Here is a 17,125-nt window from a genome sequence, read left to right on the forward strand (position 1 = left end):
CATGTGACAATGATATAACACATGTGACAATGATATAACACATGTAACAATGATATTACACATGTAACAATGATATAACACACGTGACAATAATAAAACACATTTAACAATGATATAACACTTGTGACAATGATATAACACATGTAACAATGAAATAACACATGTGACAATGATATAACACATGTAACAATGAAATAACACTTGTGGCAATGATATAACACATGTAACAATGATATACACATGTGACAATGATATAACACATGTAAAAATGATATAACACTTGTGACAATGATATAACACATTTAACAATGATATAACACATGTAACAATGAAATGACACATGTAACAATGAAATAACACATGTAACAATGATATAACACATGTAACAATGAAATAACACATGTAACAATGATATAACACATGTGACAATGATATAACACATGTAACAATGAAATAACACATGTGACAATGATATAACACATGTAACAATGAAATAACACTTGTGGCAATGATATAACACATGTAACAATGATATAACACATGTGACAATGATATAACACATGTAAAAATGATATAACACTTGTGACAATGATATAACACATGTAACAATGATATAACACATGTAACAATGAAATGACACATGTAACAATGAAATAACACATGTAACAATGCTATAACACATGTAACAACGAAATAACACATGTAACAATGATATAACACATGTGACAATGATATAACACTTGTGACAATGATATAACACATGTGATAATGATATAATACATGTAACAATGATATAACACATGTGACAATGATATTACACATGAAACAATGATATAACACATGTAACAATGAAATAACACATGTGACAATGATATAACACATGTGACAATGATATTACACATGTAACAATGATATAACACATGTAACAATGATATAACACATGTGATAATGATATAACACATGTAACAATGATATAACACATGTGACAATGATATTACACATGTAACAATGATATAACACATGTGACAATGATATAACACATGTGATAATGATATAACACATGTAACAATGATATAACACATGTGACAATGATATTACACATGTAACAATGATATAACACATGTGACAATGATATAACACATGTGACAATGATATAACACATGTAACAATGATATAACACATGTGACAATGATATAACACATGTGACAATGATATAACACATGTGACAATGATATAACACATGTAACAATGATATAACACATGTGACAATGATATAACACATGTAACAATGATATAACACATGTGACAATGATATAACACATGTAACAATGATATAACACATGTGACAATGATATAACACATGTAACAATGATATAACACATGTGACAATGATATAACACATGTAACAATGATATAACACATGTGACAATGATATAACACATGTAACAATGATATAACACATGTGACAATGATATAACACATGTAACAATGATATAACACATGTGACAATGATATAACACATGTAACAATGATATAACACATGTGACAATGATATAACACATGTAACAATGATATAACACATGTGACAATGATATAACACATGTAACAATGATATAACACATGTGACAATGATATAACACATGTAACAATGATATAACACATGTGACAATGATATAACACATGTAACAATGATATAACACATGTGACAATGATATAACACATGTAACAATGATATAACACATGTGACAATGATATAACACATGTAACAATGATATAACACATGTGATAATGATATAACACATGTAACAATGATATAACACATGTGACAATGATATTACACATGTAACAATGAAATAACACATGTAACAATGATATAACACATGTGAAAATGATATCACATATGTAACAATGATATAACACATGTGACGATGATATAACACTTGTGACAATGATATTACATATGTAACAATGATATAACACAAATAACAATGATATAACACTTGTGACAATGCTATAACACATGTAACAATGATATCACATATGTAACAATGATATAACACATGTGACAATGAAATAGCACATGTAACAATGAAATAACACTGCTGACAATGAAATAACACAAATAACAATGATATAACACATGTTACAATGATATCACATATGTAACAATGATATAACACATGTAACAATGATATAACACATGTGACAATGATATAACACTTGTGACAATGAAATAACACATGTAACAATGAAATAACGCATGTAACAATGAAATAACACTTGTGACAATGAAATAACAATGATATAACACTTGTGACAATGCTATAACACGTATGGCAATGATATAACACTTTCAACAATAATATAACACATTTAACAATGATATAACACTTGTGACAATAATATAACACTTGTAACACGTGTATATACCTGAAACAATACCTGTGGTTGTGTCTTTGTTTATATATAAACACGAGGTGGACCTCTAGCAATAAAGTAATTATATGTTTGTTGTTTCTATATCAAAGTAAGAATATGTTTTTAAAACAGCAAATATCTATGCCATATATGTGTTGAATCAAGTTACAGGATGCTATCAGTGTACAGTTGACAGAATGTATAGCCAAGCATTAAATGGAACACACAAATACAGTGTTGTATACATGAGCCTGCATACTCTTGTTTATCTTTCTCGTCATCTGTAATTAAGGTTATTGACTTCAAAATAAATCAGAATATTTGGTTTATTTGGTTTGGTTTGTTTGTGTTTTACGTCATATTAACGGCTATGGTCATGGTTTTTGGGGTGGAAGAAAGCGGGAATTCCCGGAGAACACCACCGACTTACGGCAAGTACTTGGCGACTGCCCAACGTAGGTCTCGAACCTGCGACCCAGTAGTGGAGGGCTAATGGTAGCAGAATGTCAGACGCCTTAACCACTTAGTCACCGTGGCCCCAAATCAAAATAAACAAATGAAATGTACAACTTAACCCTCAACTAGTTTTTACTCCAAATTTGGCTCCAAAAATTCACTCCAAAACAGACTCCATCATTCCACTCCACTCCAACACTCCACGACTCCTTTCCACGACTCCACTCCATACTGACACGGTGCCGTTTGTACAGATATGTACAATCAATATAGTTAGTACATTTTGTAATCACCCTCACGGAAACAACACCTTTTAAGGACTTTCCACCCTTCTAATACACATGTTTTTCTTGACGTATTTTCGTGTCGTCATTTCCGTATTGCGTATCGGGCATTCAATTACCATAGTGTAAATTATAGTAACACCGGGTAAACAATAGTACACGTGCGTGACGATGAAATGTCAACACCCGATATCAAGACTTCACTGGGAAATGTGTAATCACACGTACTTCAGAAATAAAGCTGATGATACATAGACATTAATTAACTCACGGGAAGGCACTGGCATAAGATCAGATGAGCTTGTTTATAACTATTTTTATCCATACAATTTCAATAGAAAATGCTTTGTGTAACATGTTGTAGATATTTTATCATAAATAAAATATGTGTAGGGTTGATTAGCAATGCTTCTTTTCATTATTTTATTGTTGTAATAGTTTTGAACAATGCCATACACTCAAAAAAAGAGAAAGTATTAAATATGACAAAAAATCATTTTTTTCGGTATTTTTTACAAAAAATCTCCAGTTTATCGGAATGCTTAGATTTTCATCAAATCATCTCTACATAGTGACATAACCATTATGTGAATCTTTCATTGAATTCTGCTGGTTAATTGCGAAAGGGTGGAGCCTCCTTAAGTAATTGAGAATTGGCATGTAAGGTTTTGGTCGTCCAAATAAGGTACATTTGTATGATACATAATTACCGTACGACATCCATATACATGAATGTATTTCGAAAATATATTCAATAGTTTGATATTTGTATGAGGAAAGAAAATGCATGTAAGAGAAAATTCAAAGAAGGCTTATCTAACTTATTTTGTATGATAGATAGTTTGATAACATGATAAAAAATAAATGAAAAATGCATAATGATGATAATCATCTAGTATTCCGTATTTACTGACGAATCTACTGACTAAATAAATTAACGTAAGAAAACCGGGGCAAAATAAACTTCCAAAAATAATAACAACATGAAATTGAAGTTTGTATCAGGAAACGACTTCAGGAACAAAAGTATCGAAAGTCAACCACAGGAACAAGGGTTTTAAATCACGACTGTAAACTGCATGCACTAAAGTATTGAAGACTAAATAAAGAAAACCAAAGTACATGTATTAAAAGACGACCACAAGAGTCACCGTATTAAAAGTACTACATAACGACTTCAGGGACCAAAATATTAAAAGACAACCACAGGGACCAAAATATTAAAAGACGACCACAGGGACCAAATATTAAAAGACGACAACAGAAAGCTAAATTGTAAAAGACGACCCCAGGAACAAAAGTATTTAGCTACGACCACATAAACCAAAGTTTGTAAAATACAGGCAACCGCAGTGACCAAGGTTGTTTTCTGCACACCATGCGTTGCACCTTGACGATGTCTCCCGCCTGTCCATTACAGACTAGCGGCGGAGAGGTCGAGGGCTCAACACTTCGGCCGTCCACGCAGGCGTCCGGGGTTCGATCTCCGAAGTCGTCATACGCATGGAATATTCTAGACTGGCCCCCGTCTCTAGAATATTGAATTATTAAGAAAAAAGATTAACTCATAAAATTTTGATCACTTGGATGTCTGATTCCCTCAGTTATAAACTAGGGGGAAATTATCTAGTAGTAAAATGTAGCCGAGAAATTCTTCATAAAAACTTAGAGGCTGGTAGCCAGTCGAGTAATATTCAGAAATAGTGTTTTTCACCTGCCCACACAATTCCAACATCACAGGTGGAGTATAAAATGATCTGAGGTGGATGGTGCGGTATCTGTGCTGAAGCATTCAAGTGAGGTGGCACTATAAATGATGCCGTTGGAAGCACGGTCCCTCTACAAACAGAACATAATACATATCCAGCACTAAGGTAGGCATATACAAATGTAGGGATATATTAGCAAGGTGGCATAGGGCTAGAGGTTAGCGCCTGATAAGGCAGCTCTTACGAATTCCTCATAATTGTATTAATTAAATAATGTATATGCTAAGTGTATTAATTGTATATCTATGGTAGCGCTTTAAAGTGGCTTATTCTAGCTAGATATGGCGCTATATCAAATGTTATATATTATTTTTATTTTATGTAGGTTATCAACGACCTACAGACTTGTGACACAGTTGTCGAGAAACCATGTCATGTTTACCACTGTGTATATACTGTAAATATTAATGACATTCTGGTACAAAACCTTGTATTTTTCCGTTATGTAAACATGTCACTATAGATTTTTGTCCTTTTCCCCAATGAAATCAAAACCGCTCGTTCGTAATTAACATGCTGTCACAGAGTGGAGGGCTGTATATTTTCAGATATAACAATCACTTTTCCGTCATGATTTGATACCCGATTTAAACATACATTTAAAAATTGATTATTAACATAATCTATATGTTGAAAACAAATTACGACACATGTGTTAGAACATTTACATGATTCCCCCAAACAGTAAATTGATGGCGCTGACGGCGGTCTACACTTCTGTTACCAGGCCGACATGACAGGCGGACAATGTGTCTATTCGAATTACGTGCGTGACGGTCCTGACAGGGATAATCAAGTGACAAACATCCTGTTATGTTAAATATTGCATCATGTAAACCTCGCTACAGTAATATTGAATATTGATAACATGATACATTGGCTCCTGTTACAGTCCCCAAATAATAATAGACCACGGTATCGTGATATATATCATTACATCCTCTAAGGTATTGAAACAAAATACATATTAATATTAAAAAAATAAAAATAGCAACCGATTCATTGAATCCTATCCTATGTAAGTTTTATGTATCCGGAATCTCGCTTCACGTCCCCATACAGCTATCGTCCGGCTGGACATCACTGACGATCTTAATATTATCCATAATGAAAAGTTGTGAGAGTTTTTCATGAAGAGTCCTAAGCATCGGGAGACACCTACTATCCATTATATTGTTAATTTCAAAACACTTATCGATCAGTGGAAGGCTACACCAGAAAATGGGGAAAACGAGAACATGCTGAATTGGATTCATTTTCATAGTTGGTTAGATCTAGTATGCCCATAATTTAGTCAATAATTAGATGCTTAAAATCTGAAATGAAAACAAAACACAAGTCCTTGACCCCGACGTCCAAACTACACTCAACGATTTGCATGATAGGTGAGTAGTGCGTCTGCAGACAAAGCATCTGATTTCTTAATCTTTGTTTTCAAATTCAATAACATTACCTGTTTACAGAAAGTACCATATTTCGACAGACGAAATACAAGCAAATCACGCTTCTATATAACAATCTGTCCGAATCTGCCTCGTTTGTATTAAACTCTTCAACTTCAACCGCTCTAATCGATCTTTACTTAAAACATGACCAACAGGGACGGCTTACAAGTTAGCTGTATGATAAACGGGACGATTTCGACTTTCTGATCGTGAATGTTCATTTTATTGATAGCAATATCCCTGCTTCCCCTATCTGAGCTGTTTACATATCGCAGTTGGTTCTGTATTATAGAGCTTGATCCGAATATCATGACTTCCGTAATGATGTCGACTGCTGGCGGACAAACTTACAACGCAGGGTTTCCGTGATATATGTCGACTGCTGGCGGACAAACTTACAACGCAGGGTTTCCGTGATAGATGTCGACTGCTGACAGATAAACGTACAACACAGGGTTTCCGTGATAGATGTCGACTGCTGACAGATAAACGTACAACACAGGGTTTCCGTGATAGATGTCGACTGCTGACAGATAAACGTACAACACAGGGTTTCCGTGATAGATGTCGACTGCTGACGGACAAACTTACAACGCAGGGTTTCCATGATAGATGTCGACTGCTGACGGACAAACTTACCAAGCAGGGTTTCCATCAATGCAGATTGATGAAAACTATGGGCACGTTTTGTGGCCGTCATTAGGATATCGCAGGGAACATGCTTTTCCTTTATGTGATATGAAGGTCAGTTTTTTTTTTTTTTTTTTTTTTTTTTTTGTCAATACCCGTTTTACATGGCGGGTGTCATCGATAAAGACGCTTACCCTTCCAGAACACCTGGTCATCTTATCCTGGTACGTTTACCCTTCCATAACACCTGGTAATCTTATCCTGGTTCTTTTTTTAAGGGAAATCTTTCTTTTGTACACATGTTCATATTTGCCCCAGTTTATCGATTATGTATTAGATTTGTGGTTTTGTTGACACCTGTATGCTCTTGTTGTTTTTAGACGGTTTCCTAGATGTCATTTTTACATATCTGAACCACTACGTACATTGCTGACGGTATCCTAAATGTAATATATCTATGCTTCGTATGAAATAAATATAGGGATATGCTCGACTTAAATGTATTGGACATTATGTTGCTCGAACATACAGAAACTTGTAAATCGATCTTAACCCCCATTGTTGAATCATTATTCTTTTAAAGTCCAGTAGTAACGGGTGTTTTCTCATCTTCCAGAAACCTGCTTGCTACAGGCATGGCATATTATAGAAGTTCTCTCGCTTCCATTGTGTAAATATAACCAGAAAGTCTGTCTCTGGCCGAAGTGTTTCACAGCTCTATGTATAAGTGAACAAAACACTATGACATCGAACACAATGTAAGTAAGGATGATCTACAACACTACACGATACAGGACACTACTATTCAAATCAAATTCTTTATTTCATCTTGAGCATATTCATCTCATCGGTTCAAAGGTAAATTTCATAATATACATTCAAAATCAGCACAGGTTGTAAGATACAATCAGCATATGGAATTTATAATTTAAATACAGGTGTTCTTATGAAGCAAGAGCTTGCAAATCAAACTAGTCAGAAGCCAACATAGTAGAACGTAGTAAACATGCATGATATATGAACTAACTTTCCATTCACACATCATACAATACATACATTTACAAAATTAAATGAAGCCGATTTGGAAAGATGCTAAGCTTAAGTTCTTATGATATTTAACCTCGTCGGCAATTTATCGAATCAGATCATTTGTTCATAATTATAAATTATTGGATTCTTCATTTTTATTTTTATTTTTATATGTATTTATCTTATTTGTATATAGCTCAAACAAATCTATAACTTGTGCTTAAAGACTTCGCCTTGTCATCTGTCCCATTGATAGTATAGATAAACAGGTTGCAGTCGTATTTATATAAGGCACTATGTATTTGTATTTAAGTTACTGTGGTCGACTCATCAGTATAAATTAAGGTTTTAGTTATATCTAGTACACCGTATGTAACAGGAAATTATTTTTTGAGGGTCGCTACATATAATGTTCTTGTCCTCACTAAAAGGGAAAATTTGGTATGAAATGGTACAAACTGTTTAATAATTCAGTATCAGAGTGTCGTACACATTTTATCAGATATGCATGGCTGATAACACTCGTTTGTCTTCCGCTGCAAAACAGTTATAACAAGTGGTGCGTGACGTATCTAAGCACACTGTGCTGGGATTCAATTGTGCATTATTAACGCGTCGTGTTTGCTACGGAGCAATGTTTTACCCTGTCGGAGCTACTCCAAAGTCTACAGTACAGTGCTGCATTCACATCTTGGTCATATATATAATTCAGGTGTTTCTTGATAACGTTACATCAATTTTATTTTTTCTCTATCCTTGCTTATCACATGCAAACACGTCAAATAGGATAATTAAATTAAATACATGTTATATGTAAAGATTATGAGATCAAAACGCTACTCTGTAGATAGAGTAGAATAGTCTAAGTTAACAGTTAAAATGTTGAAATAACTTTATTGTAATATTCTGTAGTATTATTAGTATTGTCATTTATCAGTTTACCTTTTTTCTCATAATACAGATACACTTCTCCACAAATCACAAAAGAAACGTAACGCAATCATTTTAGAGTAGGCTTGGTGTTGTCTCCTATTTTTTGTGTTGCTGTGGTGTTTATTAGTTGAAATTGGGCAATCATGCTATTACATTCCATACCTCGCCAACAGCCTCAACCTGACATTAGAATGGTAACCTACGGGTAGGGTGACCTGTGTTGTACTGACAATAGGTCACTGTCACTCTGACACCCCCTGACACAGGCAGGATGTAACTGTCAGTAATAATGATTAAAAACACACGTTCATTGTCACCGAGTAGTTGTGCCATGGCTACGGCTTCATCAATATAGTGAATATTAGTTATTGGTATTGGTTAGTGGCGTATCAATATCTATTGAATTCTACAAGCGAACTTGTAGTTTGAATAGTATATGGAATGTTTTATTTATGTTTATGAAATATGCATGGAAGAGGCAATTAGGTTAGATATGTAAGGAGGGGATAGTCGACTGGCAAAATCAATGTGTGTATTGCTTTTAAAAGCCAAAGCCAAAGCATTCTAAACCCCTTTCCCAGTAACTGGATAATAAGAAATGTTATTAGGGTTTAAGTTAATAAACGAAAAACTTCGCGAGAACCACACTAGAAATTTGTAACGACAACTCGTCACATACAAATGCCCCCCCCCCCCCCCCCCCCCCCACCAAAAAAAAAAAAAAAAAAAAATTTTAAAAAAAGGGGGGGGGGGGGGGGGGGGGGGGGGGGTGAAGTGGAATATTTCAACGATTAAATAGATTTGACGGTAGTATAAATGTAATTAATTTCTGCAGGGGCCCCACATAGATAATTTTTGTGATAAAGGAATAAATAGTGTCATTTAAAGATAAAAACGGTTTTAGGGAGTAGTGGATAAGAGGGTAATATTGATACTTTCTCCAGAGACCCCGAACTACATGTAAGTGCCTCAAAAGTATCTTCGTGGGGCCCGTACTCATGAAACTGAGCACAATCTCCATGCTTATGCATGATAACAGATTCATTACTACGGGCCCTGAACGTTTTAACATGCTTGTTTAAAGGTTGGCATGACATTTAGTTTTCTTGTCATAAGAATAATTCTAGGTTTTTACATACCGCTTTAGCACATCCGAGCTCGTAGGTCGTCTCAAAGCGGTTCACAATTTTTATCCGTGGTTATAGGGACTTTGCAAATAGCCAATATTTTTCTCAACTCCATGGGGAGCATACAGCCGGTGCTGCCGTTTCTGCGCTCACAGCTAGCATTCAACATCTTTATCACTGCATAACCACGTACTCATTTACAGCTGAGTAGACTGGAACAAGCGGAGTAAAGTATCTTGCTCAAAAACACAACACAGTGCCATTTTTCGAATGCCGAGTGAATACACAATGTAGCTATTACTTATGTGTGCCTATTTATCTATCTAAGTGATGCGCATCCATCAAAAGAGGTTTTATAAAAGAACTGTTATGACAACCAATGTGTCTTAGTGTGACTATCACCGCAGTGCAAATACAATTGGTGTTTTTTTCAGTACCACTTATTCCTAACACTATTTAGAATATAATATCGTTATAGCTTTTGTTTACAAACCAAATATTTACCATTAAGCCTCGTTTCCATTATTCAATATGTCCTCTGTTGTTCCTATCTAATAGCTTTACTGACATTAACCTAGTTAGACTTGTTATTTATTGTGTAGTTGACCCTGCCACCCCTCGCGACTGGAGCAAACGACTGAACTAATGAGCTCCATTGTATGTTTGTATAACGGACCTTATGTTTATATATATGTGTCAACAAGGGTTTGTCAATGTCCCGGTTCATAGAGACACAAGCCGTGGATTTCCCCTTGACTTAGTTCTTTTTAAGTGGCAGATTAAAACTAAAAATATGGCCCTGCTAACAAGAATATAAACAAAACAGACTATGTACTCGAACCCGCGCACTCTGATGTAAACACACATACTCTAACCAAATCGAACGCGCACACGTCTGACTTCAGACAATTCAATCCATGCCACCGCGATATTAACCAGGCTCCATAGTAAGGTCTGGATCATAAAATGCAAAGCAATGGCTCTTGCAAGACATGGTTGGTTGACGGGTGTTTCGCCTACATGATTCCACCCATGCGGGTTTCATCTCACTGACGGAAGTCGGTGTTCTGTCGGCTTGCAAGACACAGTTGAGGGTTAATTTATCGTGCGTACATGACAAGGTCTTCCAGGAAACTTAGTGCGCAGGAGCAGTGAGAGGAAGAGGTCAGGTGTCAACAAGATTCGGGCATGCATGTCTGAGGTCAGCGTTAACGCCACAATACGAAATACCTACAGTTCACACAGGTTATATGGACAAACACATTTCGTCACTAAACCTTACATATGATATAATGGTGATTGACAACCCTAGTTGACATAGATCTTTACATCAGTCGTCAGTGGTCAGCGGTCTAGAAGTGAACGTGTCCTGCAGCACACTACTAATGTTTTTTTTTTTTTTAAACATGCCTATCCGCTTTATGTAATTGTTCAATTACTTAAATTATAATAGTGTCTAACTAGCTAATAGACATGTAAGCTGTTTGTATGCAATCCTATTTGTTGGAAATTCCAATAAAATTCAATATTTGTATTCGGTTAAAACAAACCATGAACCTATGTATCAACCATTTTGAATTAAATGTAAACCATTTTTAGCAAAAGTTATTTAACCCGCCATATATTATCGTAAATCTTTTCAACCAATCAGCAAAGGCAATGAACACTCATAAGAGTATCAAATCTTACGATTACGTTTTTTCTTGGAATAATTTTTCAGGTGTTTTGGTGTTTTAATGCATAATGAAATTGTCAATGTTTTTGTTATCTATTTGAAACATCTCTTTAAATTGGAGCAGATTGCTCTTAAATGTCGACGATTAATTAGCCAGCCCTGTTGCTCTCTCTGAAATGCTATATAGATTTCGTCAAGCTCCTGTGCATATTTCCCAGGGATATATGTTGCGTACACAGTAAGATGATCCATACAAAATGTATACCATGGATCGAAGTACACGCCGAACGTATACACCGGGTGTTGGCAATTGGCAATTATATGTTAACTGTTAAAGAGTCCGACACAATAACTTGGATTTCAGTATTCACATGGCGTATTAGTGCCTGTTATGAATGCTTTTTGAAACAGGTGGTATTTCCATACTGCCACAGCCGCAGACAAACGATACAACATCTTAATACAAAGACATGGAAGTGGAATTAGTGGAGGAAAGTCTATGTGACAAAATGGACGAAATAATTCACATAAATTTGAGAGGGACGAGATTTTCTACAGTAAGATCAACGCTGAGTCGGCTTCCTGTGGCTATAACTGAGGATAAGAGGGGCACTTATGACGTGCAAAACAAGGAGTACTTCTTTAACAGGAACCCACGGATCTTTCACGAGATACTTGATTACTGTGAGACTGGTCGCCTCCATCTCCCTGAGAACGTGTGTTCCCAGAGTAGTCGTGAGGAGCTCTCCTTCTGGGGAGTCCCTCAGGACTGTATCCAGCAATGCTGCTGGAAAGCCTTCTATAAAGTGGACGATGAAATGGACGTCCTGGACAAACTGCTCGATTATCTCCCCTTGGACACAGACTTCACACGCGCTCAATCCGGGGTCCAGAGTTCAGGATGTGGGAACTTCCAGGGAAAGCTTTGGCGATTCATTCAGGGCTGGAGCTCTTCCCTGGCTGCCAAGGTATATTTTTTATATGTTTGTGTTAAGCTTAGAGTTTTTTCATGATAGTTTTCCTTGTTTCGGTTGCTTTCAATATAATGTCGGATCTGATGATTCATGCATTCATTAAGCCTCCGCGAACATGTACTTGTGACAATTCAATACATCATTTATTCATTAATTCTTTCAATCAACCATTCACTCATCGGAGAGTTCGTTTATTGTACTAAATTATTGCAGACATGTTATAAAAACAGTTCATTTTTCATAAAATAGTCGTAAATGTATAGAACATACAGTGTACGACTAGTTTTCCCCCATTGTCTTTGTTTATCTTCGTGTTCATTCACATCCCGGTTCGCTTCAAATTTCAGATATTGAAATGTCAAGAAACTGACAGTATTAAAACTGTTATGTGTGCAATGGTTACGATATCCATTTAGTAATGTATGGTCAACAATATCCATTTAGTAATGTATGGTTAATAATATCCATTTAGTAATGTATGGTTTATAACATCCATTTTACTTACGAGTGTCCATCCAATAATATACAGTGTGTTTATTTATAGTTTTTTCTAAACATTCCTCACAAGTCAGTGACGCAATTTGTCTATTTCACAAGTTACTCTAAGATACAGAGTTGTACCCTAATTTAGATTTACCGAAGCTGTAGTAAGATTTCTCCTTTAATTGTTGAGGGGCTCCAGTTTATATTTGTCTTTAAATTGTTTGTAAGTTCTACTACTAGATAATCGTGAGTTTCTACTTTTCTTGCCGATTTTATTTCTCATGAAGGAAGAGTTCAAATATTACTATTTCTACGCATGAGTATAGTCTACTTGATTTCCTTTGAGCGCGTTGGTCGGACTAAAACATTGTTTTGTTTGTGTGTCCTAGCCAATCTTAGTCCTAGGTTCACATTATATATTCATCGTCTTCAGAGTGTAGGGTATATCTGCTATCTTCATATCTACAATGTAACAGTGGTCCTAGGTCTTGACGTTCCTTTTTAATTATTGACTGAAAAGGGCAGCTAACAATTTACATTTCCTTAAAGTATCATACAACACAAGAAAACGCATTTGTTCACAGAACCATAGAAATGTGTTGCAATATATGCACGATATTATAAATAAAACATAACTGTTTGATTTTATGTCAAACGATACACTGTTGAAATTACAGAGGAAGGATACGTATACGATATTCTTCCGTTGTTTAGCTACTATGCTAATGGCTGACATAATTCAAAGGTCAGTTGAGTATAGTGTTGTCAAGTCAAAACAACTTAGCAATCAATGTCCTTGTTTTACTTAGCACATATCAGTGGCAAGTCGATGTTACCACCGGGCATTAAGACGGTTTAAGTTCTAAGAAGATAAAATTATAAGATTATTCATGCCCAGTAGTGTAGAATATGGACCTTCCATCCTACAGATATCAAAATGCGGAAAAACCCGATGCCCTGAGCACAAAAGGACATTTTCTCTCTCATTCCAATCAATAGAATTAGCTTACCACACCCTCTCTAAAACATGACGTAATTTTCGCATCGCGAGACAGCGGTATTGGAATTTTTCGATTTCATGACGTAATGCATTCTTGTCAAATGGTGATGGCACGCACATGAAAGTGGTAGAAAGATAGATATGTGTATGCCTCTTTCTTACGATGGGCAGTTCCGTCATATACGAACAGAACCAAATAACCAATATGATTAGTGTGTTTGGGCATGAAAAATAAAAGAAAAAAATAAACCCCTACTGTACTAATGTGAAAGACTACCATGGACTTACAGCTTAATTCTAAAGAATATACAGCGTCATAACCTTGTTTAAAAACACATAGCATGAACGTATTATTCAATCGGAAAGCAGTTCACGATGATTATCTATCCTTACCGTAGGCTGTCACTTTTTCCGGAAGTATTAATTTAGTTGTTATCACTTCAGCCGTCTCTCCTGATATCTACAATGTAACATATATAGCATAATTACGCAGTCACGTGCAGCTGTGGATCGCGCGACAAAGGCATATCACGCATACAGTATTAATGTTTTAGTGCCATATATCTTCATATTAATCAAACGTATCTAATACCTGTGGTCATGTAGATTTCACATGTATACAGTTGTTATGTCAGCATATGATTATTTTTTTGATAAGTTGAAATAACTAATTGGCAAAGTCGAGTTAATTATCTTGACATCTCGATAAAATAAAATCAAACACGAACGCTCGAAACCCCTTTGGCTCTTTCCTGTTCACAGAGCATTATAGATATACAGAACGTTTCAGCGCCATTAACTTTGGCTGTGATATAGATAATGTATATGCCCGTTTGCTATCATCTTATTCTTTTACATGTTAATATATCCTCGATTGATTACCAAGCAAAGAGGCAAAGAGTTGCATTCGCCCAGCACTTAACAGTCTGTTAGTAAAGCCTTTAAATATCGAGACTGTCACACACAATCAAAATGAAGCATAATCCCTAAAATAAAGCTAGATATAATAATGTAGCATATACATCTTCCATTTTGGTTATTAATTTACTTATTCTATTCCAGGTATGGAAGGTTGTAATAGTAGTGACGGTCTTGGTGTCCCTGCTCGTTTTCCTGCTAGAGAGTGAGATCGATTTCCGGGATGTATTCCCGCTCACTACTGTACTTATAAACACAACAGGAACGGATCAAGATAGCACCACTGTTGTGCCAAAAACCATCACGGGACACCGACCTAAAGCATGGCTGGCACTAACAAACGCAGTCACCAACTTGATTCTAACATTGGAACTGGCATTGCGAATCGTCTCGTGCCCGAAAAAGAAACATTTTTTTGTGAGTTTCCTTAACATTTCTGAGATCCTAGCGTGTATCGGGGTTTGGATAGCTCTGTACCTTGATAACTTTACAGTGACCTTTGACGACACTGGTAAACGAAAGCCGTCCTACATCTTCGTGTTTCTACTCTGTCTATTCCGTGTGTTTCGTATATTTCGGTTTTTCGTCAATAACTCCGGAATGCGAATCCTGATGCTGTCGCTTCGCTCGAGCTCACGAGAGTTGTGTCTGTTGTTTGTGTCATTTGTCAGTTTTGCCGTGATGTTTGCAACAGTCATGTTCGTATGCGAGTACAATGTCAAAACGTTCAGGAACATATTTGTCGCCATCTGGTGGGCTTTTATCACCATGACAACCGTTGGATATGGTGATTATGCCCCGTCCACGCCCCTAGGGTTCTTTTTTGGTGGTGTGTGCGCTGTATTTGGAATAATGTTGATCGCATTGCCCGTAGCAGTAACGTCATCAAACTTCAATGACTTCTTTAACTACAACAGATACCGTTCTCGGCATCACGACCATGTGAAGAAGTCACGTGATCGTAGATGTGCTGGTCCATTGCCAGGCGTACAGGAAGGCATAAGGTCCAACAGCGTCACGAAAACTTTAGATGATCAGGCAGTGATATCAGCCTGGAACTGCGGTGATTTGAAACCATCCAAGACAAGAGTAATTCCATTTGACACAAAATGTCAATAACATAGAAACTAATGAAACACCATATGCTGAAATTAGGCTTACCACTGCAACATGCAAAGTCGCAAAGACTAGGGAATAATCATTTTTACATGGAGGAATGTTCCTTATAAATAGAAGATGAAGAATAAATAAAAATTCTTTTGACTTCAGATAGTTCCCTTGACAGCATGTTCACTTTTCATTTTTATTATTCCTTGATGGGAACGTTGGTATAATGACGGATTGCCAGTGTGAAGGGTACAGTATTATTCTATTCATCGGATGTATGTGTGCCCATCGTAATTACCAATGTTTCTGGAACAAGTAGGAATGAGAGAGGTAAAACTGGGTCAGCATTCTTTTATCAATAAATGTTTCTACTTCCCACAACTAAATTCAAACACAATGCATCATTACAAAATGTAGACGACAAAGATTCAGACATATTTACAAGATCACCATTTATCAAAATAACTGAAAACACTGAATTCATCTCAGATGACTTCCGGCTGCCATGTACATTGTAACTTTATAAACATCCTGATATTTTAGTTGTGTGTGTGGTAAACAAGTGTTCTGTTAAGATTAATATAACATTTCCTGTCATTGGCATAAGACAGAAAATTCTTACCCCGAGGGTTGAGGTTGTTCTGTCTCACTACCAAAGTGGGGAACAATAAAAAAAAATCCGAAATCAAACACAATTGGTAATTTCATAAAATGCAAATGTAGATTTCATAATGTCGTTTTTTCGGAGTTCATTGGTCTGCTAATTGAATTTCACTCCATTGTCTTTTTGCGAATAAATGTGTCTATTCTAATTTCATACAGCTATATTTGATAGTATGTAATGCCTATTCAGATAGTTTTAAATAGTCTCATTATA

At 35.8% G+C, this 17,125-nt stretch overlaps 1 protein-coding gene across 1 annotated transcript; it reads left to right on the plus strand.

Moving 5' to 3' along the window:
- Positions 1-12,037: 12,037 nt before the first annotated feature.
- LOC110460742 (potassium voltage-gated channel protein Shaw-like) lies at positions 12,038-17,125 on the plus strand. Its single transcript, XM_021513847.1, has 2 exons — positions 12,038-12,734; positions 15,286-17,125. The coding sequence occupies exons 1-2, from the start codon at positions 12,237-12,239 to the stop codon at positions 16,258-16,260; spliced, it is 1,473 nt and encodes a 490-aa protein (XP_021369522.1). The 5' UTR covers positions 12,038-12,236; the 3' UTR covers positions 16,261-17,125.

The sequence above is a fragment of the Mizuhopecten yessoensis genome, unplaced genomic scaffold (genome assembly GCF_002113885.1).
Source record: "Mizuhopecten yessoensis strain PY_sf001 unplaced genomic scaffold, ASM211388v2 scaffold10477, whole genome shotgun sequence".
NCBI lineage: Eukaryota > Metazoa > Mollusca > Bivalvia > Pectinida > Pectinidae > Mizuhopecten > Mizuhopecten yessoensis.

What these genes read in the sequence shown, in the direction of transcription:
- LOC110460742 (XM_021513847.1), top strand. Translation starts at nt 12,237, where the DNA reads ATGGAAGTGGAATTAGTGGAGGAAAGTCTATGTGACAAAATGGACGAA. An exon ending in GCTCTTCCCTGGCTGCCAAG is followed by an intron (nt 12,735 to 15,285) that starts GTATATTTTTTA and finishes ATTCTATTCCAG; the next exon opens with GTATGGAAGGTTGTAATAGT.